The sequence below is a fragment of the Rutilus rutilus genome (genome assembly GCF_951802725.1).
Source record: "Rutilus rutilus genome assembly, chromosome: 15".
NCBI classification, from domain to species: Eukaryota; Metazoa; Chordata; class Actinopteri; order Cypriniformes; family Leuciscidae; genus Rutilus; species Rutilus rutilus.
In genome coordinates this window covers 1,352,428-1,379,405 of record NC_140220.1, presented here as the reverse complement: position 1 = coordinate 1,379,405, position 26,978 = coordinate 1,352,428, and the positions used below count along the sequence as shown (strand labels likewise).

At 38.7% G+C, this 26,978-nt stretch overlaps 1 protein-coding gene across 1 annotated transcript in view; it reads left to right on the top strand.

Annotated features, from left to right (window-relative positions):
- LOC311304607 (MAM domain-containing glycosylphosphatidylinositol anchor protein 2) overlaps positions 1–26,978 on the top strand; it is a 195,486-nt gene that overhangs the window by 62,045 nt on the left and 106,463 nt on the right. Inside the window, exon 3 of the mRNA XM_084431730.1 lies at positions 3,618–3,792. Within this exon, the coding sequence (XP_084287856.1) occupies positions 3,618–3,792 (175 nt within the window). The remainder of the gene's footprint in view (positions 1–3,617; positions 3,793–26,978) is intronic.

The following is a 26,978-nucleotide window of genomic DNA, read 5'->3' as shown; positions in this document are numbered from 1 at the left end:
AAACATCATGTTGTGTGTTAAATACGCAAACACTTCCCTCACGTGTCTTCAGAGATCACATTAATATAGACGTATGTTTGTGAAGTTTAACTTTCCTGTGTGAGCTGACTGTGTGCTGGATTTGCTAATGTAATCACTAAACATACATATAATAATAACTCGCAAAAAGTTTGGGGTTGGACACATTTTTTGATGTTTACAGTAAAAATAGTGAAATATTATTCCAATTTAAATCATCTGTTTTCTATGTGAATATATAATAAAGTGTAATTTATTCCTGTGATCAAAGCTGAATTTTCAGCATCATTACTCCAGTCTTCAGTGTCACATGATCCTTCACAAATCACTCTAATATGATGATTTGATGCTCAAGAAATATTTATGATTATTATCAATGTTTAAAACAGTTGTGCTGCTTCATATTTTTGTTTTCATTTTTAAAAAAAATTAGGATTCTTTGATGAATATAAAGTTCATAAGGACAGCATTCGCTGCAAACCTCATTCTCATAAATCTGGATTCAGTATTTTATTATCTGGCTCCAGGCTAAAACAGTCTGAAATATTGTGTAACAGTTCTCATTAACATGATCATATTGCACACACAACCTTTTCTCTTTTGTTCAAAAGCCTTTTGGCCTTATAGAATAAGATACTTGATGCTCAAGTTATGAATCGTGGTGAATGTTAATGCATCAATGCTTCGCTTGATCGATTATTGATCTTGAACAGTCCATAAACCATTCTTCCCCCCAGAGGTTAAAATCATAGGACTGATGAATGAGTTCATAAACAGAAAACAGAGCCGCCTTTTACGTGTCCTGACTTTCCCAGGATCCCATGACTGGGATGTTCAATCCCCCTCCGCTCCTCCCCTCGCTTCCACAGGAACACGACGGTTAATCTGCCTTCGACTGGGACGTGACGCTGAACTGAAGTGAATGGCAGCATGTGGTTCACCTTGTCACTCGGCTTGAATACACAGCGTCTTAGCATTGCTAAATTGACATTGGCATTGTCAAACGGAAATGGCGAGGAGGGGTTCCCAGAGGACTCGCGCTGGCATTTGTTTGACAAACGAGTGAGTGTGACATAGTGCCACCACAGCATCTGCACACACACGACGAGCACACCCAGCATCTGTACACACCTTTTACAGTCTATGGTACACACACGACGAGCACACACACACACACACACACACACACACACACACGACGAGCACACACACACACACACACACACACACACACACACACACACGACGAGCACACACACACACACACACACACACACGACGAGAGATGCAACAGAACCCTCATGGGAAAGAAGAGTGCTTAAATGCATTGATGTGCACTTCAAATCTTAATGTTAGAGTTAAAAAAAATGAAATAAAAGGCCACTTAATTGTACTTAAAGAGAGTACACTTTTAAAAAGTGCACTTTGCAATAATTTCAGATTAAGTTTTACTTCAAAGTATATTTATGTTTTAATAATCTTGTGTCGTGTGAAATGCTAAAGCACGTGTAAAGTACTTGATTGTAATTTTAACTGTAGTGTGTTATTTGATGGTACATTTCAAGTTAATATATCTTAACTTCATCGTAACAAAGATATTTAAATATATGACACAACTTTCCATAGACATGTCATTAAATTATATTTTAGCTTACCATAAATGTTTGGCAGTACATTTGGCAGTACTAACCATATTTTAAAGACAATAGAAGTAATTATGAAATTACGTATAAAGATGTTCTGCTTAAGTGGGTCAAAGAGCACTCTTAAATTGCATTTAAAGTGAATTTAAACTATAATATATTTTATTTAATTGTAAATAACATGCATTTAAGTATCTGAAAACATAAGTAAATTCTTTTAAATTGTTATTTCCGGGGAATGTCAGAAATGTAGTTGATTTGAGGATCGAGAACTACAAACAAAACATCCTTGAAACGAATGGTTTTCAGGTTTCTCCTGCCGCTTGTGACGGTTGTTAGGCCTTCACTGCTAAAGGAGTTGAACATTTATAAATACGCTCGTGACAAAAGCAAAAAGCATCTAAAGTGTAAGCATCTAGTTTATTTCACAACGTGATTCAGTGCTTTCAAGGTCGGGTCGCTGAAGTTTCATTCCCAGTGTTTATCAGTGTTTATCAGGGCATCAGACCCGCGCTCCAGATTCATTCTGACACACAAGCTCTGCCTCGCAGTGTGTGGAGTGTGGGTGGTTTATGGGTGTGCTGTTGGGTTGTATAAAGAGATGCGCAAAATATCATTTCTGTTGCATTTGCATTTATTATGAGGGTCTAAAAGCTGGAGCTTTAAGGGTCAGGTAAACAGGGTAAAAATGTTAACTACCATCTTGATATCAGCAAACTTCCACAGTTGATTAACCACAGTGCATTAAGTCAATTGATTTGCATCACAAGTTTTATACAATGTTATGTGTACATGCAAATGAGGCATTATCTAATCAAATATGCACTAATTTCCCAAAAAAAGATTTCTGAACAGTGAATTTCAAAATTCTTGTTGGCATTTTAGAGTTAAAGGTTTTTACAGACTGGGTTTGGGAAATCTCTTTTTATCACTTCATAAATCAGAAAATACTGTCACATAGCAGAATTTGTTTTTGCTTTTAGGAATAAAAGTGAATGGTATATGAACAAACCCCTCCGTAAAATCCTTCAGAATATAGATATGAATAAAGCTGTAAGATGTAAGTGCCGCTGAAGTGGAGATAAAAACCTTTTAAGGATATGTAGTGCAATTGAAATCTACAGACGCAAATAGATAAAGTGCAATCAAATCTTACATTTGTATTTTGGATGTTTTTTTCCACTAGTCTGAAAGAAGATATAGTATGGATGCAAAATAGAGCAAAATCTCCAGATTGACCAGTTTGCTAAGTGCAGAATACTTGCGTTGAAGTTTTGAATAATGAGTGAAATGGTGCGATTTAAGTCATTTTCTGGTTACACTTTATTTTAAGGTGTCATTGTTACAATGTAATTATACATTTAAGTTACTGAGTAATATTAATTAACAGCATGTACTTACTATAGGGTTAGGGTAGGATTAGGATTTGGTTGAGGGTTAATTGCATGTAATTATGCATAATTTACTGTTATTACTATGGAAACTACATGTAACATACTGTATGTGTGAACCTGGACTACAAAACCAGTCACATTTTTATTGAGATTTATACATACTATAAAAGCTGACTAAATGAGCTTTCCATTGATGTGTGGTTTGTTATGATAGGACAATATTTGGCTGAGATACAACTATTGAACATCTGGAATCTGAGGGGGCAGAAAAATCGAAACATTGAGAAAATCTCCTTTAAAGTTGTTCATTTATGTTGGCGATTGTGCTGCATTCACTCACAGAAATAAATGTTATATATATTTACGGTAGGAAATTTACTTAATATCCTCATGATTTTTGGCATAAAAGAAAAATCGATCATTTTGACCCATATGATGTATTGTTGGCTATTGCCTCAGATATACCCGTGTGACATCATGTGACTGGTTTTGAGATCCAGGGTCACATATGTAACAAGGACACTGTAAAATAAAGTGTTGCCCATTTTTCTTTCTCATGCAGATTCGATGGACCAAGACGGCGGGCAGCGTTTCAGACCGATTCCAGGACTCCAGCGTGTTCAACGAAACCCTCCACATCTCGAAGATCCAGAGACACCAGGGCGGACGGTATTACTGTAAGGCCGAGAACGGACTGGGTTCCCCGGCCATCAAGTCCATCAGGGTGGACGTCTACTGTGAGTTCATCTCTACTGAGTTTCTTCTCAATGTTCTGTGGAGAAATCCCAGCTAACAAATATGTGTTCTAATAACATTCAGCTAATCTTCCCATTAAAGGGATAGTTCACCCAAAAATGAACATTAGCCCATGATTTACTCATCCTGAACTCATCCTAGGTGTGTACGACTTTCTTCTTGCGCTTTACACTTAAGTGGAATCCGTATCTTCGTTTGGCCGGAAGCTAGTTATTTTACTTTATAAAGTTTTAAATATGGATATTTTTCTTACACAAATGCATCGCTTCGCTGTAGAAGGACTTTATTAACCTCACAGAGCCGACTCAAGCACTTTATTCATGGATAGATGCACTTTTATGATGGATAGATGCACTTTTATGATGGATAGATGCTCTTTTATGATGGACAGATGCACTTATATGATGGATAGATGCTCTTTTATGATGGATAGATGCACTTTTATGATGGACAGATGCACTTATATGATGGATAGATGCTCTTATATGATGGATAGATGCTCTTATATGATTGATAGATGCTCTTTTATGATGGATAGATGCTCTTTTATGATGGACAGATGCACTTATATGATGGATAGATGCTCTTATATGATTGATAGATGCACTTATATGATGGATAGATGCTCTTATATGATTGATAGATGCTCTTTTATGATGGATAGATGCTCTTTTATGATGGACAGATGCACTTATATGATGGATAGATGCTCTTATATGATGGATAGATGCTCTTATATGATGGATAGATGCTCTTTTATGATGGATAGATGCACTTTTATGATGGATAGATGCTCTTTTATGATGGACAGATGCACTTATATGATGGATAGATGCTCTTATATGATGGATAGATGCTCTTATATGATGGATAGATGCTCTTATATGATTGATAGATGCACTTATATGATGGATAGATGCTCTTATATGATTGATAGATGCTCTTTTATGATGGATAGATGCTCTTTTATGATGGACAGATGCACTTATATGATGGATAGATGCTCTTATATGATTGATAGATGCACTTATATGATGGATAGATGCTCTTATATGATTGATAGATGCTCTTTTATGATGGATAGATGCTCTTTTATGATGGACAGATGCACTTATATGATGGATAGATGCTCTTATATGATGGATAGATGCTCTTATAAGATGGATAGATGCTCTTTTATGATGGATAGATGCACTTTTATGATGGATAGATGCTCTTATATGATGGACAGATCTACTTTTATGATGGATAGATGCACTTTTATGATGGATAGATGCTCTTTTATGATGGACAGATGCTCTTTTATGATGGACAGATGCTCTTTTATGATGGATAGATGCACTTTTATGATGGATAGATGCTCTTATATGATGGATAGATGCTCTTATATGATGGATAGATGCTCTTTTATGATGGATAGATGCACTTTGATGATGGACAGATGCACTTTTATGATGGACAGATGCTCTTTTATGATGGATAGATGCACTTTTATGATGGATAGATGCACTTTGATGATGGACAGATGCACTTTTATGATGGACAGATGCTCTTTTATGATGGATAGATGCACTTTTATGGACTTCAAACAGAAACTTGCCATTATAAAGCTTGGAAGAGCCAGGACATTTTTTTAATATAACTCTGATTGTGTTCGTCTGAAAGAAGAAAGTCATATACACCTAGAATGACTTCAGGGTGAGTAAATCATGGGCTAAGTTTCATTTTTGGGTGAACTATCCCTTTACGTTAAGAAAACGTTATTTCTTAAAGTTCAAGGCGTCCAATTATTTAAATATATGAAAAATTTTGTTTTTGTTTTTGGGCTATGCGAACATACCATTCTGCAAACATTATGGGAATGTTACTTTTACTGTAAATGTTCTCTGAACATTCTGAAACATTTGAAAGACATTAGACGACCGTAAAACTAAAGCGATTAAGGAAAAACCGTTACATGAACGATGTATAGATAATGTTTTAGTGCTAATGTCCTGAGAACATTATTGAAGACCAGACATCGTTGAACATTACTGGAAGAATGTTTGTTTGAGAAAACCTTTCCAGAACATTAGCCAAGGTTCTGAGAACATTCCCTGTTGGCTGGAATAATGCAAGCGGATGCAAATGAGTCACTAGTCGTCATCCTGTAAGAGTCTAGAGCTATACAATAAACGTGGAGAGCGAATCAGATCAAACGTTTGAATTCACTTTGAGATCTCTGACTTCTGATTTGCAGATTTTTGCAGATCTGAGCACATTTTGAGTCATTGCAGAGATTATTGGGCTCTTTTTCTTGGGTGAAACATCTGAAAAGCAGAAGTTTTTTTCCTCTCCATTAAATTTCATTCCTGTATATGAGAAACAGCTGAGATATTAAAGAGATATTCCACATCCAGTATTCAGCGTTTGATGGCTCTTTTTGGAAGCGGTTTGTCTGATACCCACCGTATCCGCTTCACCATTCTGAGGCAGGCTCAGGTCCAGGTAGGCTTGTGGGAAGGTGTGGATCAGAATGCTGGGATTATGTTTGTGCTTTGAACTGAAGTCTGTAGAGAGAAACGAGAAGAGGATATTTCCATAAGCTGTTTAATAGACGTGACCAGAATCTGAGACCATCAGTGATAAAGGAACTGCTTTGGTTAGAGGTGCCGTATAACCGGGAGTTTTGTGTCATGGTCAATAAGGCTTCGTTTTGTGACAATTGTATGTGTATAAAGGGAAGGCAAGAGGACAGACAACGAAGTACTGATGAGATGCAAGAAGGCAAGACAAAGCGGGACAAGTAAAGACTGTCACAGTGACAACAAACACGAACAAAAGTTAGATTAAAGGACAAAGTCAGAGCCATCTCATCTCCTCTCCTCTCCTCTCCTCTCGTATCTTCTGTTCTCTTCTCTTCTCATCTCTTCTGTTCTCTTCTCATTTCCTCTCGTATCTTCTGTTCTCTTCTCTTCTCATCTCTTCTGTTCTCTTCTGTTCTCTTCTCTTCTCATCTCTTCTGTTATCTTCTGTTCTCTTCTCATCTCTTCTCATCTCTTCTCATCTCCTCTCGTATCTTCTGTTCTCTTCTCATCTCTTCTCATCTCCTCTCGTATCTTCTGTTCTCTTCTCTTCTGTTATCTTCTGTTCTCTTCTCTTCTCATCTCTTCTCTTATCATCTGTTCTCTTCTCGTCTCATCTCTTCTGTTCTCTTCTCATTTCCTCTCGTATCTTCTCTTCTCTTCTCATCTCTTCTCATCTCCTCTCGTATCTTCTGTATTCTTCTCATCTCTTCTCATCTCCTCTCGTATCTTCTGTATTCTTCTCATCTCTTCTCATCTCCTCTCGTATCTTCTGTATTCTTCTCATCTCTTCTCATCTCCTCTCGTATCTTCTGTATTCTTCTCATCTCTTCTCATCTCCTCTCGTATCTTCTGTTCTCATCTCATCTCTTCTCATCTCTTCTCATCTCCTCTCGTATCTTCTGTTCTGTTCTCTTCTCATCTCCTCTCGTATCTTCTCTTCTCTTCTCATCTCCTCTCGTATCTTCTGTTCTCATCTCATCTCTTCTCATCTCCTCTCGTATCTTCTGTATTCTTCTCATCTCTTCTCATCTCCTCTCGTATCTTCTGTTCTCATCTCATCTCTTCTCATCTCCTCTCGTATCTTCTGTTCTCATCTCATCTCCTCTCGTATCTTCTGTTCTGTTCTCTTCTCATCTCCTCTCGTATCTTCTGTTCTCTTCTCATCTCCTCTCGTATCTTCTGTTCTCTTCTCATCTCCTCTCGTATCTTCTGTTCTCTTCTCATCTCCTCTCGTATCTTCTGTTCTCTTCTCATCTCTTCTCATCTCCTCTCGTATCTTCTGTATTCTTCTCATCTCTTCTCATCTCCTCTCGTATCTTCTGTTCTCATCTCATCTCTTCTCATCTCTTCTCTTCTCTTCTCATCTCCTCTCCTCTCGTATCTTCTGTTCTCATCTCATCTCCTCTCCTCTCGTATCTTCTGTTCTCTTCTCATCTCCTCTCCTCTCGTATCTTCTGTTCTCTTCTCATCTCCTCTCCTCTCGTATCTTCTGTTCTCATCTCATCTCCTCTCGTATCTTCTGTTCTCTTCTCTTCTCATCTCTTCTCGTATCTTCTGTTCTCTTCTCTTCTCATCTCTTCTCGTATCTTCTGTTCTCTTCTCTTCTCATCTCTTCTCGTATCTTCTGTTCTCTTCTCATCTCCTCTCCTCTCGTATCTTCTGTTCTCATCTCATCTCCTCTCCTCTCGTATCTTCTGTTCTCATCTCATCTCCTCTCCTCTCGTATCTTCTGTTCTCTTCTCATCTCCTCTCCTCTCGTATCTTCTGTTCTCTTCTCATCTCATCTCGTATCTTCTGTTCTCTTCTCTTCTCATCTCTTCTCGTATCTTCTGTTCTCTTCTCATCTCTTCTCGTATCTTCTGTTCTCTTCTCATCTCTTCTCATATCTTCTCTTCTCGTCCCTCTTCTCTTCTCTTAAAATATTGACAAAAACTGTAATATTATATTCAAGATGCTTCAAACCTTGATTCAAACCTTGATTCAAACCTTTTGGTTACCAGGTCAGATCAATGGAGAAATGATTTGTAAATGTTACAGTTTTTCTCGATTGCTTAAACACTATAACCAGGCTTTTGAACTAAAATTTCAAAACCATAATGCCATTTATCAAAAAGCACACCCATTTCACTAAACTATAAACACTATTCCCTGTTTTGACACATGAGTCAGATTTGTTGAACTGTCACTGCAAAACTCTACACACAAATCCCTTCATTTCTCATTGCTTAGACCATGTTGTCATGTATAAAGCACTAGCATTCAATATTGTTCACTCAAGTCAGCACAGCTTCAGCTCAGTTAGCACACAATTATCCAGGTGGAAACACTAAGAGTCAAAATTTAACACACATCAATCAGAATCTTCAATAGATATATAAAAGGGCCCAAATCAGTTTATTGAGTTTTGGAACAATGGATCCAGAAAGACGTGAAGGAAGAGATTGAGGAGGGATAAGAATGAGGAGGAGGAAGGGCAAGGATAAGAAGACAAGCAGTCTCAGATGAAATTCAAGCCACTCTAGTTGCCCATGTCTTAGTCAATGGTATGACTATGAGGGAGGCTGGGCCCAAATCAGTTTATTGAGTTTTGGAACAATGGATCCAGAAAGACGTGAAGGAAGAGATTGAGGAGGGATAAGAATGAGGAGGAGGAAGGGCAAGGGCAAGAAGACAAGCAGTCTCAGATGAAATTCAAGCCACTCTAGTTGCCCATGTCTTAGTCAATGGTATGACTATGAGGGAGGCTGGGCCCAAATTTGGCCAAGGCCAAATTTGAGTCGCTTTACCGTCGCCTCGAGAGCCTTCAGGGAGGTGTGGTGACAAACAGAATTCTATCACTGAATAAGAGACAAACATTTCCAATAGTCTTTGATGAGGTTTATTTTCTTGCAAGAAAAGGCCAGCAGTCGTACAGTCACACAGAGTGGCTGCAGAGTGTGACAGTGAAGGGAGGGCATCCTTTCTCCTTTATAGTCTGGACTCCCAGAATGTTATCTTTCTAGGCCAATGATGGTATTTCAACCACATGTGGAACATTCTTAGACGTGTACATCATATTGTCTCCTTGAGTGGAGACCCTCCTGTCATGTCCAACACTCTTTACCATTCCAATACAATTTGAATTCCATATTAGAATATGGTTTGTGTGTGCTCTTTTACTGTCATATGTTGAAAAAAAAAAATTGAGGAGAGAGTAAAAAAAAAAAAGAGTAAAACAGGAAAACATTTTTTTTGTGTGTGTGTGTTTTCTGTGTATGAATAAAAATGTGCCAATGTATCCACTGGTTGTGTCTTTTGTGTTCATCATGTGAAAAGGTTTGTGAGGGGGGAACCACAAGCAACATAACTTACCAGTTTTGGAAATGTTGTTTTGAATTTATTGCACCAGTGTCTTAGTGTGTGTTGTAGTGTGTGTGATTTTGATGGCTTGTGTGTCCTGTCTGAGGGCAAAGTTTGGTTTTTCAGCAAGAGTGAATGGTTTTGAGTCTAGAGCTTCATTTTGACCTGAAAATAGGATGTTTGGGGAATTGGGTGAGACGTTATGGATTTGTGTTTATAGTTTTGAGAATACGAGGCATAGTTTCAAGAAATGTGTTTAAGCAATCGAGAAAAACTGTAATGCATGAGTGTGAAAATGCATAAAATGTCATGGACTGGTTTTGAGGCTGTGTGGTTTCGTGCGTGTTCGAGACTGATGTAAATCAGGCCTGTATAAACGCTGTTTCAGGAATATGAGGAGTCTGAATGTCACTGGCTCCTCTTTCTGCTGTTCTAAACATGAAACCTTTTCTCCGGCCTTGCCGTATTCCTCCGTTATGTGTTTTTCATTAGCTGGAGAATCTTGCTGAAAGCTGGCGTTCCTCTGGAGAAATGCTAAAGCCGTCCCCGGGGGCCGAGTGTAATTGATGGGCCGCTGCCAGCGCCGGTATTTTTAGCACACTGTAGCCTTGATTGTTATTTAGCATTGAAATTGTTGCTTTGGACGCCGAGGCTCTAAACACCTTCAGCGCTGAAACATGAAAAATTGTGTCGGGCTGGTTTTGTCTTTGTCAGGCCGTCTCTGGAAGTGTGCCGTCGATGGACAGTTCCATTAAAACAGAGGTTTGCTGGAGAGAAACGCTCCAGATTAAAACGAGAGAAACGACAGAGGACGGGCACAAATGTCTCTTAAAATCTGCTTTATTTCCCAGTTTTCAATTAAATTTGTATTATTTACTACACCGTGTTCCAAATTATTATGCAAATTGGGAATTAAGTGTCATATCATAAACATTAAATATTTCGTTTTTCAATCAAACTCATGAATGGTATTGTGTCTCACTGAAATCAGTCTCAGACACCTGTGATAATTAGTTTGCCAGGTGAGTCCAATTAAAGGAAAACTACTGAAGAGGGATGTTCCACATTATTAAGCAGGAAACAGGTTTTAAGCAATCAGGGAAAGCATCAAATAGTGCAATGCCTTGGACAAGGTATGAAAACATTAGATAAAATGAAGCGTGATCATCGCGCTGTGAAGAGATCTGTGGCTGGTTCAGAGCACAGACGGGTTCGTGCAGATAAAGGCATAATGAGGAAGGTTTCTGCCAGACTAAATCATCGGATTAAGAGAGCAGCTGCTAAAATGCCATTACAAAGCAGCAAACGGGTCTCTGAAGCTGCTGGTTCTGGAGTCCCGCGAGCCTCAAGGTGTGGGATCGTCCAGAGGCGTGCAGGCGTGCATAAACCCGCTTTAACCTATGCTCACAGGCAGAGACGCTTGCAGTGGGCCCAGAAATACATGAAGACTCATTTTCAAAGAGTTTACTGATGAGTGCCGTGCAACCCTGGATGGTCCCGATGGATGGAGTAGTGGATGGTTGGTGGATGGCCATAATCCACAGGCCACAGGTCCTGTACGGGTATCAGAGAATAATGATCTGCCTAAACAGTGGCGGCACACTGAAATTTAACTCGACACCCTTGTCTCATTTAGTATTCACGGTTCTATGAATATGCAAATGAGCCCCGCCTCCACTCACTCACTCAGCTCAGAGATCCACTGGTTGACGATCACACGTTGATCTGATTGGTTACATGGTTTGTGACGTCAGAAACACCAGCGATTTCAAACCAGGAAACTCAGACAAACAGTAGAGCGTTGGTGCTTGCAACGCCAATGTCATGGGTTCGATTCCCAGGGAAAGCAAGAATTGAGAGTATTAAGAATGTAAACGTGTACCTTGAAATGCAATGTAAGTCGCTTTGGATAAAAGCGTCTGCCAAATGCATAAATGTAAATGTAACGGCCATAAGGCTGCGACGTCAGCAAGGAGGGGGCGGAGTCATGTTTCGGGCCGGGATCATGGGGAGAGAGCTGGTAGGGTCCCTGGAGGTGTGAAAATGACCTCGGCAAAGTATATTGTACCACTTTCTTCCATGGTACAAAAAGAAGAACCGTGCCTTCCGTAGCAAAATCATCTTCAAGCATGACAGTGCACCATCTCACGCTGCGAAGAATACCTCTGAGTCATTGGCTGCTATGGGCATAAAGGAGAGAAACTCATGGTGTGACCCCGTCCTCCCCTGACCTCAGCCCTGTTGAGAACCTGTGGAGCGTCCTCAAGCTGAAGATCTATGAGGCGGTTCGCATCAGAACAGCAGCTCTGGGAGGATATTCTGACATCCTGCAAAGAAATTCAAGCAGAAACTCCCCATAAACTCACAACAAGTCCAATGGTTGCCAGATTTGTGAAGGTGATATCAGAGAAGGGGTGCGATGTTAACATGTAACTTGCCCTGTTAAGATGTGTTTGATTGAAATAGCTTTTTGATTTCAGTAAATATGACCTCCTAATTCTGCAAATTCAACAAATGAGCATTTTCAGTTCTTTACAACCTATACAATGTTTTCAAACTCTGTTGTGCATAATAATTTGAAACAGTGCATTTTGAGTTTTTTATTTTTGAAAAAAATACTGTTTTCGTTGGGTGGTTTGTTCAGTGAAATTCGACTTATACCCTAACAGGTGGTGACTTGAAAATTTATACTGACTGTCATTTGCATTTTTTGCCAATTTAGGAAAATCAGGGTAAAATATAATTTGCATAATAATTTGGGATGCAGTGTATATGTGACCCTGGACCACAAAACCAGTCACATGGGTCAATTTTGTCGAAATTGAGATTTATACATCATCTGAAAGCTGAATAAATAAGCTTTCCATTGATGTATGGTCTGTTCATTTCATTTAAAAAATCGATAATTTTGACCCATTCAATGTATTGTTGGCTATTGCCACAAATATACCCGTGTAACTTGTGACTGGGTTTGTGATCCAGGGTCACACATGATTATTACTTAATACTAATTTAGACAGTCTCAAAAACACGCTTTGAAATCGCTGGTGTTTCTGACGTCACAAACTACCTTGTAACCAATCAGATCAACGTGTGATCGTCAACCAGTGGATCTCTGAGCTGAGTGAGTGAGTGGAGGCGGGGTGAATTTGCATATTCATAGAACCACGCATACTAAATGAGGCAAGGGTGTCGAGTTACATTCAAGATATTATAAGGCATGAAGAATATTTTTTCAAGGAAAAGAACATTTAAATATGTAATTTTGGGTGAGTTTTAAGGGATAAAATGATTGACTACAGGGGGACTTTAATTATTTTTTTATTTTTTATTAATTCATTATTGATTATTATTAATTATAAAAAATATATATAATTGTTATAATTACATAATTATAGTTCGGGGTCTCCAATATTTCTGATTCCTTTTGCATCATAACATTTCTTGATTTAATCATTTTCCGATTCTTAAATATTTCTGTTTAATTTTAGGTTTAAGTTCAAATTAAGTTAATTAATTATGCATTTTTCATCCACAACCTTGCAGTGCCACATCCCTATTTAAATCAATGGATTCAAAACATTTGATTATATTTTATAATAATTTCTCATAAGACGCATAATTAATTGTCATGTGACTTTTGAGGATAATTATAATAACGTGAATTCCGTGTTAATTCAATTTAAATTCTGTAATATTTCAGTGTGCCGCCACTGTTTAGGCAGATCATTATTCTCTGATCCCCGTTCAGGACCTGTCCCAGACCGGCGGGCGGCGTATGGATCGGTTATTAGAGGGAATTTGGAGGTGATTTCCCAGGATGCTTTGCTCAGTTGGTTTTCCAATCTTCATCAGCTCTGGTGTCCACTAGCAGACACTCACTGGAGTTAATGAGAATAACGGCTCTGTTCAGAGAGAGGGTCTCAGCGGCGCTTCTTCAAACACTTCATCGCGTTATCATTGTGATACAGAATGCAGTTTTAGGCCTCATTCACCAGACATCAATATTGACAATATTTTACAGTGTCCTTGTTGCATATGTTACATGTACTTACCGTAGTAATAACAGTAAATTATGCATAATTACATGCAACTAACCCTCAGCCAAACCCTAATCCTACCCTAACCCTATAGTAAGTACATGTAGTTGCTTAATATTACTCAGTAGTAATATTACTCCCTTAAAGGGGAGGTATAATGCCCTTTTCACAAGATGTAAAATAAGTCTCTGATGTCCCCAGAGTGTGTGTGTGAAGTTTCAGCTCAAAATACCCCACAGATATTTTTATATAGCATGTTAAAGTTGTCACTTTTTGAGGGTGAGCAAATGTCTGTTCCTTTAAATGCAAATGAGCTGCTGCTCCCGGCACAGGGGGCGGAGCTTCAAGACCTCACACACATGCACTGAACATTTCAAAAACTTTCAGCCTTTTATGTTCAAACCGAAGTCAGACAATGATGGAGAGACTCGAGAAGAAGTGACAACATGTAGAAGCAACAGCACGTTTCTGAATGGTTAGTTACATTGTACTTATTGTATTATTTCAGATGCCTTTTTAAAAGACTACAATTGAAAAATGTATATTATAAAAAATCATTTGGCGGGTGTTAATGTCAAGCCCTGATAATGTGTATGTCACGTTGTAAATCATAATCAATAATAAAGTATAACCACATTCTTTAATATCAGAGCTGTGCTGCAGTTTTCAGCGTTATCGACTCGAACAAACACTGATCATCTGATATGTGTCCTATGTGGGAAATGGAATTATACCTTTTTTTTTTTTTTACCTTTATTTTACCAGGAAGTCTCATTGAGATTAAAATCTCTTTTACAAGAGAGACCTGGCCAAGGTAGCAGCCATACAATAGAATTATCTTGAATTATCTTGAATTATCTTGGTCTCGTCTCTTTTCTTCTCATCTCGTCTCGTCTCTTCTCTTCTCTTCTCTTCTCTTCTCTTCTCTTCTCTTCTCTTCTCTTCTCTTCTCTTCTCGTCTCGTCTCGTCTCGTCTCGTCTCTTCTCTTCTCTTCTCTTCTCTTCTCGTCTCGTCTCGTCTCGTCTCGTCTCGTCTCGTCTCTTCTCTTCTCTTCTCATATCTTCTCTTCTCGTCTCTTCTCTTCTCTTCTCTTCTCTTCTCTTCTCTTCTCTTCTCTTCTCGTCTCTTCTCGTCTCTTCTCTTCTCTTCTCTTCTCTTCTCTTCTCTTCTCTTCTCGTCTCGTCTCGTCTCGTCTCGTCTCGTCTCTTCTCTTCTCTTCTCTTCTCATATCTTCTCTTCTCTTCTCTTCTCTTCTCTTCTCTTCTCTTCTCTTTTCTTTTGTCTTTTCTCACATCTTCTTTTCTCTTCTTTTCTCACATCTTCTTGTGTCGTATCTTCTCTCCTCTTCTCTTGTGGTGTTGTGAGTGTGATCTCATGTAGTTTTCTGACCTCATGTGAAGGGGAAGTTTATAAATGGCATGTTTCTAGCTTCAGTGCTGACGGAGATGTAAATGTCAGAACATCCCAGCGCCTCGTTCCCAAACACACACACACACACACACACTGAGGACATTGTAAAATATGACCTTTTTGTTTTGTCTGTTTCACAGAGGACATATTTGAGACCTCTTCTCACATGAATCCGTTCCCATCTGTTCGTCTCGTCTATTTTTATTGCAGTTATTTTTCAGAGAGCGCTCTGTTATTCGCCGTATTCCCCCGGCGCCCCGTGACCCCCGGTAAGGACTGTCTGTTTAATTGCCTGTGTGGGTAAATCTATCAAAAACTGTCCAAAAATGTCCGGGTCACATTACCCCCCCCCCCCCCCCCCCCCACAAATTGTCATTGCTGCAATGCAAATAAAACATATATAATGTGATAAATTGTATATTCGTTATGTGCAATTTTAATTATACATTGTTGTACTTGCTTCTATTATTCAATTTCTCAGATTTTAATAATAAAATAGGCTTCATTTTCATTATGCATAACATAATTAATTATTTCTTCCTGATATTCTCTGATGTACCATTTATATTTACCCTTGAATGTTGCATCTGCCGGTGAAGATAATTCCCACGCAGGAAAGGTCTCTGATGAACAATCTCTGTATGAGCTTCCACAGATGAAGGCAGGTCAGAGCCGGTTACACTCGTCGTGTGTTTAACGTCTGTGAGTCGACGGTTTAGAGCGTGAGGCTCTGGAGTAACAGTGGATTTGGCCAAGAGTACTTTAGTAGAAAAGAAAATTCATATTTACTAAACTTGTTACTGAAGCGATTCAGACCTGTCTGTGATGTGCAAAAGTGTCTGTCAAATGTCAGCTCGCCCTGTTGCTCCGTTGGCACATTTGTCAAAGTACTTTGTACTTTTGGTGAAAAATAAATGTAGCGAAGTTGAATACTTTATTTTTATTCTACTCAAGTAAAAGTAAAAGTACCACAGTATAATTAAGAAAGTAGAAAATCTATTAATTGTAAATCTATTAATTGTAATTAGTTACGTTCCACCTCTGGTAACTCGACACTCTTGCCTCATTTAGTATGCGCGGTTCTATGAATATGCAAATGAGCCCCGCCTCCACTCACTGGATCTGATTGGTTACAAGGTAGTTTGTGACGTCAGAAACACCAGCGATTTCAAAGCGTGTTTTTGAGACTGTCTTTGGTTCACTGCAGTTTTAAGGAGGAAATACTCAGCAATGGTGTCGACTTATGAACTTACACATGCTTTGTCTTAAAGCAGATTAAAAACACCACATAGACACATAAACAACATTAAAAGCTGGATTTTCAACACAGGGGGACTTTAATGAAATTATTCTTTATATGAAAGCAGCTGAAGAGAAACATTTTCTGCTGTTCTCCAATACTAGCAGAGCAAAAGACTGGTTTCTAGGTTTCTTGAGCTCTGCTTTCAATACTGGATGTCTTGATTCGGTCAATTACGTGGAGCGTTTCGTCCCGGCCGTTTGTTTTGTCTTGTTTTGGTGGTGGTGTGAGTTTGGTGTCGAGCGCCGCGGGTCAGTGGCTTGTTTTCCGCAGAGATGAATTGTGGAGGTGATGAAGGCCGGCAGACGCCACTGTCTCCGAGAGAGAACAGAGGAAGAGATTCATTACTCCTCTCACTTCCCTGTGGCTCTCATTATTCCCTCATCTTCATCTCCGGGAGGAAGAGTCTGAGGCCCGTCTGAGACCCATCAACACCCACGCCGAACGAAGAAGAGCAACATGAAGACATGAAGCAGAGAATGATTCAGTGACAGATTTAACGATTTTATAAAATGTCTCTTTGCACAAAAATTACATCCCTCATTATGAGTCTTAAATCAACCAAAGCTCCAGTCACTGATGAAGACAGTCGGTCCTTATAAAGACGTGCAGAGAACGAGCCTAAATGACAGATATAAAGATATGGCACAAACAATATGGGCCCTATTTTAACGATCTGAAACACAAGTATCAAACGCGAAACACAAGTAACTTTGTGGGCGGATCTCGGGCGCTGTTGCTATTATACCGGCGGGATAAATGACTCTTGCGCCCGACGCAAATCTAAAATGTGTTGGTCTGAAGTCGCTTCATTACTCATAGGTGTGGTTTGGGCGTAACGTGAAATAAACCAATCAGAGCGACATCTCACATTCCCTTTAAGAGCAGGTGTGCTTGTTCCATGGCGGATTGCTATTATAACGGCGGATTTGCCAGGAGCGGTTCACAGCCGAGGAGACCGACGTTCTCGTCAGGGCCGTAAAACACAGAGAAGTGACATTGGGGATGGAGAAACACACACAGATTAGCTTCGGTTAAACAGGCGTATGATCATTTGGGTAAATGTGTAAGCTAGATTTATGCCTGTTTTTCACATCTTCATGGACACCACAATGATTTCCCTCGTGTGGAATATTTTACCTTGTAATAATGTATGATTTTCTAAAAATGAAAACTGCTGCTTCTGTGTAGATGAGAGAAGCAAAGTGTGTGTGTGTTGTGCACACGCGACATTATGGCCAAGCATGCGCCCTTAAAATAGCATCTGAATAACATGTGAATAACATGCGGCCACTGACGTTATTCCCATAACACTAGGAATGAAACATGCGTCGGTGTTCAAAGTCAGGTGCACTGGGTGCAAGATAGGGCCCCATGACTGAATGCATCCCTCATTATTAGTCTTAAAGGTGCAGTTTGTAATTTTTAGCGCATCTAGTGGTGAGGTTGTGAATTGCACCCAACAGAAGTTACGGTGGCCGACAGGAAGTGATGTCGTCGTCTGAGACAGCAGAGAGTAGCCAGTTAAACAATGAGGTTTCTTTATAAAGATACATTAAGAAATTATGTTTACTTAATTATTCAGTAAAACGATGTTATTGCGAATATTATTGTTACTTGTTCATCATTGTGTTAGTGTTTTATTCTCTGACTTAGTCAGAACAACACAGTGATGAAACGCGTTTGTCCGCTCAGGGCTCCTGTAGAAACACGTCGATGTAAGGGGACCCGCGGTGTGTGTAGAGAGAAATGCCTCATTCTAACCTAATAAACACATAACGGCTCATTATGTAAGGTCTTTATACACCACTGAAAACAGTGTTATGTGTATGATATTGCATTTCTGTCAACAGATCCTCCTAAATATTACACACTGCACCATTAAATTCAATCAACGTCCATAAATAAATATTTATGGTTCCGTTTGCTTCGGTTAGTTAGTTACACTTCATATCCAACCACACTACACTTCCAATCACTAACATTAGTAATGGTGATGCTTGATTTAGTAGGCGTGAGTAATTAGTGTGAATTATTAATAATGCACATGCCGAGGGATGTGTACTTTAGTTTGAAATCGACCATATATCAGGTGAAGTGTGAAGTGAGACCTGGACTGATCACTCGGTTTAGTGTTTAATTAGTCTTGAGAGGTTGTGTTTGAAAGAGACGATAGACTGATGAAGCTGATTCTCTGCTTTATTATACTGTATGTGTGTCTTTTGATGCAGAATTACACTCAGTATGTTGTGTAATGCAACCTGATGAGTCTTGTGTTAGTGCGTTGACATTAATCATGTAATGCTGGTATTATTTTACCATGTTAACACAACCTTTCACATTGTTTTGATGTTGTATTTAGGCTCTACTAGAACAGGTTTTCCTGCTTGAATGTTGATTATTCTCCTCATATTCTCCATTGTTGCGGCTCCTCTCTTCCCAGTCTGTCAGTAACGCTCTGTTTACTTCCTGTCTCTATGAAGCCCCTCCTCCTGGAAAGCACACTGTGCATATTAATTATTATAATGAGGAATATTGTGACGTGTTTTTTCAGAGTTTTTTCATGTTTTTTCAGAAGAGTGTAAAGCAGTCTCTCGTCGTCCTCCTCTCAGATGAGAATGTCCTCTGCATTATTCAGGACTTGTTTTACACTCGTTGAATCTCAAGCAGCAGGACGGCCTTCCGAAGCAAACACACACACGCACACGCACACACACACACACACACACACGCGCACACACGCACACACACACGCACACACGCACATGCATACGAACACACACACACACACACACGCACACGCATACAAACACACACACACACACACACACACACACACACACAAACACGCATACAAACACACGCATACGAACACACACACACGAACGCATACAAACACACACACACACACACACACACACACACACACACACACACACACACATGTCTGGTTCGCTATCTTTGTGGGGACTCTCCATAGACGTAATGGTTTTTATACCGTACAAACTGTATATTCTGTCCCCTTACACTAACCCTACCCCTAAACCTACCCATCACAGGAAACATTCTGCATTTTTACTTTCTCAAAACAACTCATCCTGTGTGATTTATAAGCCTTTTGAAAAGTGGGGACCGCTGGCTGGTCCCCACAATGTAGGTGATCTCAGGTTTTACTATTCTTATGGGGACATTTGGTCCCCACAATGTAATATAAACAAGGGCACACATACACACACACACACATACACACACACACACACACACACGCATAAGAAACACACACACACACATGCATATGAACACACACACACACACACACACATTAAATCATGCTTGCAATGTGTTAAATAATGTTAGAAACTTGAAAGCAACGTGCTAATTCATAGTAGCAATGTGTTACAACATGGTAGAAATGCGTCAATTCAAGCTAGCAACATGTTAAATCATGTTAGTAAACCTGTTAAATCAGGGCTGCCAACTTTTGAGGTTAGCTTGGAGTGAGAATTATGGAGGAGGAGGAGGAGGAGGAGGAGGAGGGGGGGGGGGGTGGATTGGGGATGTAAAAAAAAATGTCTTGCATCACAATAAGTGTATTGTGATTGTCAAAACATTTTAGTAACTAAACAGAATTGTATTAGGTTTAGTGACAACATGTTACAATGTTTGCATGGTACAGTTTCTGGTAAGCTATGGTTTTTTTATTATTGCTTGACACAAATCTCACAATAAAGTTCAGATCTTGTGATTTGATTCAATATTGACTCATCTGGATAAATATTAGGTAGGCCTACACAAGATAGGCGTACATTTTTCTCAAGAAAAAAAAAACCTCACCTAATGCTGTAAACATATAGAGAGCCCTATCTAGTATTATTTAAGATTAAAAATAACTCTAATTAAATATAATGCGTTTTTTTATTATAATAACAACCTTATTTAATGATATAAGTAAAAATATAATAAATATGCAATAGTAGCCTACACATATTTAGCAAAATACTCTCTATAGCTCCTTTTTCTAGCTTAACTTTAACTAAAGTGCTAGCCTATATTATGGTCATTAAATGGATTTCCTGAGGTAAATGTCAGTTGACCCTTTCCGCGGTTGAAAAACACTGATTGATCGTTATTATGAGAGTTGGCAGCCCTGGTTAAATCATGTCAGCAACATATTAGCAACAAGTTAAATCATGGTAGCAACATGCTAAAACATGTTAGCAACGCTAACAATGTTAATCATGCAAATAACAAGTTAATCATGATAGCAACATGTTAAATTATATTAGAAACATGATAGCAATGTGCTTATTCATAATAGTAATGTGTTAAAACATGATAGAAATGTGCCAGTTCAAGCTAACGACATGTTAAATCATTGCTAGCAACATATTAGCAACATGTTAAATAATGCTAACAACATGTTAAACATGCTAACAACATGCCAATTATGCTAGCAACATGTTAAAACATGCTAGCAATGTGTTAATTCATGCTGGAAACGTACGAATCATAACAACATGATAATCATGTTAAACATTAATCATGATAGCAAACCGTTACAACATGCTAATTTTTTTTTTAACCCTAACCCAAACTTCAAAGGTATTTTAAACATTCAGACCTGCTTTGCCAAGCCAATATCAATGGTTATCAAACTTTACTCATCTAGATTTATTTATTTTATAAATACTTTTAAGTCATCTACAGAAGATATCTAATTATGTTTCTCCAAATTATCATATGTGTAATATTTCTCCCATTAAACCAGTAAATCACAAATATGAGGATGGTGTATGTGATGCTGCACAAATACACCATAAAACAACATTTCCACTGAACTATATTTTAAAAATAAAATGCAGCTACAGGTAAGAAGTATTTTTGACTGGTACATTTCATTAATTTATTTCATTATCTACAGTCGTTGGACTTTTGTTGTTGCAGATGTAAAACCTGAAGCATTTGTTTGTCTTATATCGTACGCTTGACTGAACTTAAACAGCTTTCATATGAAAATACGAGTCTTTTAAAAATTAAATTATGTTTTAACTCAAGTCACCATTATTTACACAGCGCTTTACAGTTCAGATTGTTTCAAAGCAGTTATTACTACACACAGGGCCCTATCTCGCACCCAGCGCAATTGACTTTGTACAGCGACGCATGTATCATTCCTATTTTGCACCCGACGCACAGCGGACTTTTCCCTCCACAGACGCACGTCGGTAAATTAGGGCATGAACTTGCGCTCCCGGGGGCGGTTCAGGGAAAAGAGGAGGCGTGTTCCGGCGCAAACGTTCCCTGGTGCTATTTTGCAGTTTCAGAAAACAATTCCTCCACAGACCAGGAGAAACCTCGTCTAAAGTCAGTGGCGCGTTATTCAGATGCTATTTTAAGGGCGCATGCTTGGCCATAATGTAGCGTGAGCACAACACACACACACTTTGATTCTCTCATCTACACAGAAGCAGCAGTTTTCATTTTTGCAAACCATACATTATTACAAGGTAAAATATTAACACACGAGGGAAATCATTGTTGTGTCCATGAAGATGTGAAAAAATAGGCATAAATCTAGCTTACACATTTACCCAAATGATCATACGCCTGTTTAACCGAAGCTAATCTGTGTGTGTTTCTCCATCCCCAATGTCACTTCTCTGTGTTTTACGGCCCTGACGAGAACGTCGGTCTCCTCGGCTGTGAACCGCTCCTGGCAAATCCGCCGTTATAATAGCAATCCGCCATGGAACAAGCACACCTGCTCTTAAAGGGAATGTGAGATGACGCTCTGATTGGTTTATTTCACGTTACGCCCAAACCACACCTATGAGTAATGAAGCTACTTCAGACCAACACATGAGTCGTTTATCCCGCCGGTATAATAGCAACAGCGCCCGAGATCCGCCCACAAAGTTACTTGCGTTTCGCGTTTGATGCTTGAGTTTCAGATCGTTAAAATAGGGCCCATAATCTTTAATGTGGCGATGCTTCTCAGTACAAAAATACATGATGTTCTTCCTCAGTGTTTCTGTCTTGTTTTTCAGCACAAACATCTAAACATTCTTAAATCAAGATGCATTTACTGGAGAAACAAAATGACTGAAGGTATTGAGTCTGAAAAATGAGTTTGTGCTGAAAATAAGAACAAATATTTGTCAATGGAGTCAGAAAAATAAACTTGTCTCCCCTTTGAATTAAGATTATTTTTCTGACCTCATGAAAGACATTTGTTCTTATTTCCAGCACAAACTCACTTCATTATGATACATGTTTGACTCAATATCTTCAGTCATTGTGCTTCTCCAGTAAATGTATCTTGATTTCAGAATGTTTAGATGTTTGTGCTGGAAAACTGTGGAAGAACATCATTTTTCCGCAGCGTATAATCAGTCTCAGAAATGAAACGTTTCTTGACTGCAGAGTTGCATTTGTTTACAAGAGCCCTTCTCAACCGAAGTACGTACAGTAGATTCACATTCATGAATAATGGACCAGGAAAGCTTACAATAATGAGCGCGGCTTCCATATATTTTTTTTTAATGAAGTGCATTTGACAGTTATAGCATGGCAGCGTGTTGTAAAAGCCTGCGGTTTGAGATGGAGAGGATCCATCGATTGGGTTTTGCTGAATGCATAATTGCAGTCGAGGGAGTTCGGTTTGTGCGCTGCGTTTTAATGCGTCGCGTTCTAAGCTAGTCCTGTCTTGGCAAAAGCAGCTTTCATCTGAAAACTGATCCCAGCGCAGTATCCGGGTCGTCCGGACACTTCATCTCACGCCTGCGAGGGTGTCAGGGTTTCAGCATCCTCTCCTGATATGTGCGATCATCCATCAAGTGTGTGTTTGAGCTCAGCGGGGGGGGGAGATCAAACCTGTTCTCCTTCTCTGTACAGGCGAGACCACAGGCTGTTTTAGATGGATGTGGTGATGAGAAAGTTAGTGGTTTAGCTTCAGGTAATAGCCTTTTTCACCCATAAACCATCTGAGTTTCTTAGTCTGATCTATGATTTCATCAAACAGCCGCTGATTCTTCCATCAGTGCCGTTTACTCATCATATAGCTCAACACTGTTAATTGCCACGTTCTTACTCAGTTTTTCTATACATTTCTGAAAACGGCCCCATGATGTTTGCCCTGTTTTGTTGTTGCCATCCGAGGCACGAGCTGTAAAGGCTCCACCCTCTTCCTGAAAAGGGGGCAGGGACCAGCAGCTCATTTGCATTTAAAGATACACTCAGGTTTTTTAAAAACCTTTTAAACCTTTTAAAATCAGTAAAACCTACACTTTTTTAAAGTTAAATTCTGGAAAGCACAGCTGCCGATTTTTGTATCATAAATTTCAATGATTTTTTTCTTGACAGTGCAGTGTTAAGTGACTTTAAGTTAATGAGTAAGGCTGTTTTAGATGGATACGGTGATGATTAAGTATCTTGGCTGTATAGCTCAACACTGTAAATTACCATGTTTTTACTCAGTTTTTCTGCACATTTCTTGTTTTGTTGTTTCCATCCGAGGCAGGAGCTGTAAAGGCTCCGCCCTCTTCTGGAAAGGGGGCGGGACCAGCAGCTCATTTGCATTTAAAGATACACACACGAAAACAGCATGATTTTTACTGTAAACATAAGTTCAATCTGTAAAACTTAAAACATTGCTACACAATTTTTTTTTAAGGTAAAATTCTGGGATGCACAACTGCCGATTTTTTTTTACATAAATTTTACCGAATTATTTTTTTTTTTTTTACAGTGCAGTATTAAGAGGCTTTAAGATAATGAGTAAATGTTTTCTGCTGATGTGCATCTTCTGCAGTGTGTAGTTTATTTATTAATAAACTTGAATTGGGCCCTGGGAGCAAACAGGGATAAATATGTAAATTTGTGCACCGGCTTAAGAATATGATGAATTTCAAACAAAATATCATCAACCTTTTGCTACAGCGTGGCTGTTTTGATGCCATTCAATTACCTGCAATGCAAAGCAGATTTGTGTTTTATTCTACAGCTGCAGATGGAAACATGTTTCATCATGCACAGCAACTACTGTCTGTAGAGATGAAGTGTTGAGGAAACGATCAGTCTGAACTGGACCGTGATGATAGAGATGTACTGTACATGTACTGTATGGGACTTCTTGGGGTTTTCTGTCATGTTTTAACTGTCGCTGCTGTGTTAAGTAGCTAAGTAGGTGATATTTTGGTGAAGTTTTTGAAAGAGTCTCTTCTGCTCAGCCAGGTTGCATTTATTTGATCAAAAATACAGTAAAAATTGTGAAATATTATTCCAATGTAAAACAGCTGTTTTCTATGTGAATATATAGTAAAGTGTAATTTATTCCTGTGATCAAAGCTGAACTTTCAGCATCATTACTGTGAAAACTGTCATACATTATATTTTTCAGGATTCTTTGAAGATAGAAAGTTCAAAAGAACAGCATTAGTAGTAATAGAATTCTTTGTAACATTATAAATGCCCTTAATATCACTTTTAATGCATCCTTGATGAAAAAAGGTATTCATTTCAAAAAGTATATGGAGGACCAAAACTGCAGACAAAGAAAAGTTGAGTTTAATCCATGTTATAGGTTTGAAAACTTCACAGAATGATGTGAATAAAGCAGCACGAGGCTTTAATAAGCTTGCAGAGGGTAAGAATCGAGTGTTTCTCTTCACTCTGTCTCTCCGTTAGATGCCATCACAACTCGACGGCGCAGACTGTGAGTTTAATCAAACGCACAGCGATCTCCTGCTGTAATCTATAGGGCGTCATTATGGAGAAAACCCCATCAGGCCTATCAAGCTGTCGGTTACAGCGCTGGAATTAAATTCACCCCGACTGGGCGACACTAATCAGTGTCCTGACTGGATTACACGCGACACCGGAGACCCGGCTGACATTTGTGCGCCTGTTTTCTGTGTAAAAATAGTCACTTTGAGAGGAAAAATCAGCTAGCTTCCACTATGGGGGGAGAAAAAAGCCAAACAATTAAATGCCACGGATGAATATTTATGGAGTAATCCACTATTTTGTTGTAGAGGGGGTCAAAATGAACATTTTCATTTAGAGCCAAATTACAGGAGGGGAAAAATTACTTTAGAAAGATGGCAGTTTCATTATTTAATTTTTTACACATAGATAGGAAGGTTTGTTAGTGAAATCTGCTGACTTACACAATTCTTTTTGCATTAAATACCAATGGTGACTGTTCAAAAATGTGAAAAAGCACTTCTTTTTTTAAAAAGTTTGCATGGCTGTAACTCAAGAAGGATTAATATCTCAACATTCTTTCAGATTTTGGTTCTTAACAAACATTTCTCTTGGTATCCCCAATTTTAATGCCCAATATGGATCAATTCCAGAGATATGAGGATCTCAGTGTGGCTTCATGAGTAAATTGTTATATTTTGTCATATTTTCAGTGGTTAAAAACCAAATGTGGGTCACTTTCCATACCACTGCTACTTTTTGTCTTTTAAAGAGGAATGTTTGAAGAACAAATAATGTTAAAACTAGAAATGTCTCTTGTTTCCCTCTGTCAAAACATTTGCTTAGAGCGTACCTGTCTGAGTGACAAATATATTTGGTTTCCAAAGTTTGGACGCCTGTAACTCAAGAAGACTTAAAGATATCATAATATCCTTTTAAATTCTGGTTTTCAACAAACTTTTCTCTCTGCATCTCCATTGTTAAGGCCTAATATGATTCAAACCCAGAGATATGAGGATCTCAATGTGACTCCATGAGTAAATTGTTGAATTTTACCCATTTTCAGTGGTCAAAAACCACATGTGGCTGACTTTGCATACAGCTGATACTTTTTTCGTTTAAAGAAGAATGTTTGAAGAACAAATAATGTTGAAACTAGAAGCGTATCTCGTTCTCCCTCTTCTATGTACAATCATGTTCTTTTTCCAAAGTTTGCATGCCTGTAACTCAATAAGTATTAAAGGATTAGTTTACCCCAAAATGAAAATTTCCTAATAATTTACTCACCCCAATGCCATCCAAGATATCCATGTCTTTCTTTCCTCAGTGGGAGAGAAATTATGTTTTTTGAGGAAAACATTTCTGGATTTTTCCTCTAACAATGGACTTAATTGGTTACCATCGTTTTTAAGTCCAAATCAATGCAGTTTCAAAAGTCTTTGAAGTGTTTAAACGGGCTGTACGCGATCACAGCTGAAGAAGAGGTTGTTATCTAGCATTAGATAGGTCATTTTCAAAAGAAAATTATAATTTATAGACTTTTTACCTTCAATAGTTCAGATTGAGCTGATCAACAAACGGACAGGGAACTACGTCATCACGTTGAAAGGTCACGCCGGCGCCGGCAATACTATTTGAACTACTATTCAGATTCATCAGAATGTTATTCATATACTATTCATATTCATATTCACTGAATACTATTACTATAATAGCAAACAATACTATTTTAACTATCCTCCTACGTACGGTCGCATTGTAAACAGTGGGGCGGTACTTCTGCCGGCGCCGGCGTGACCTTTCAACG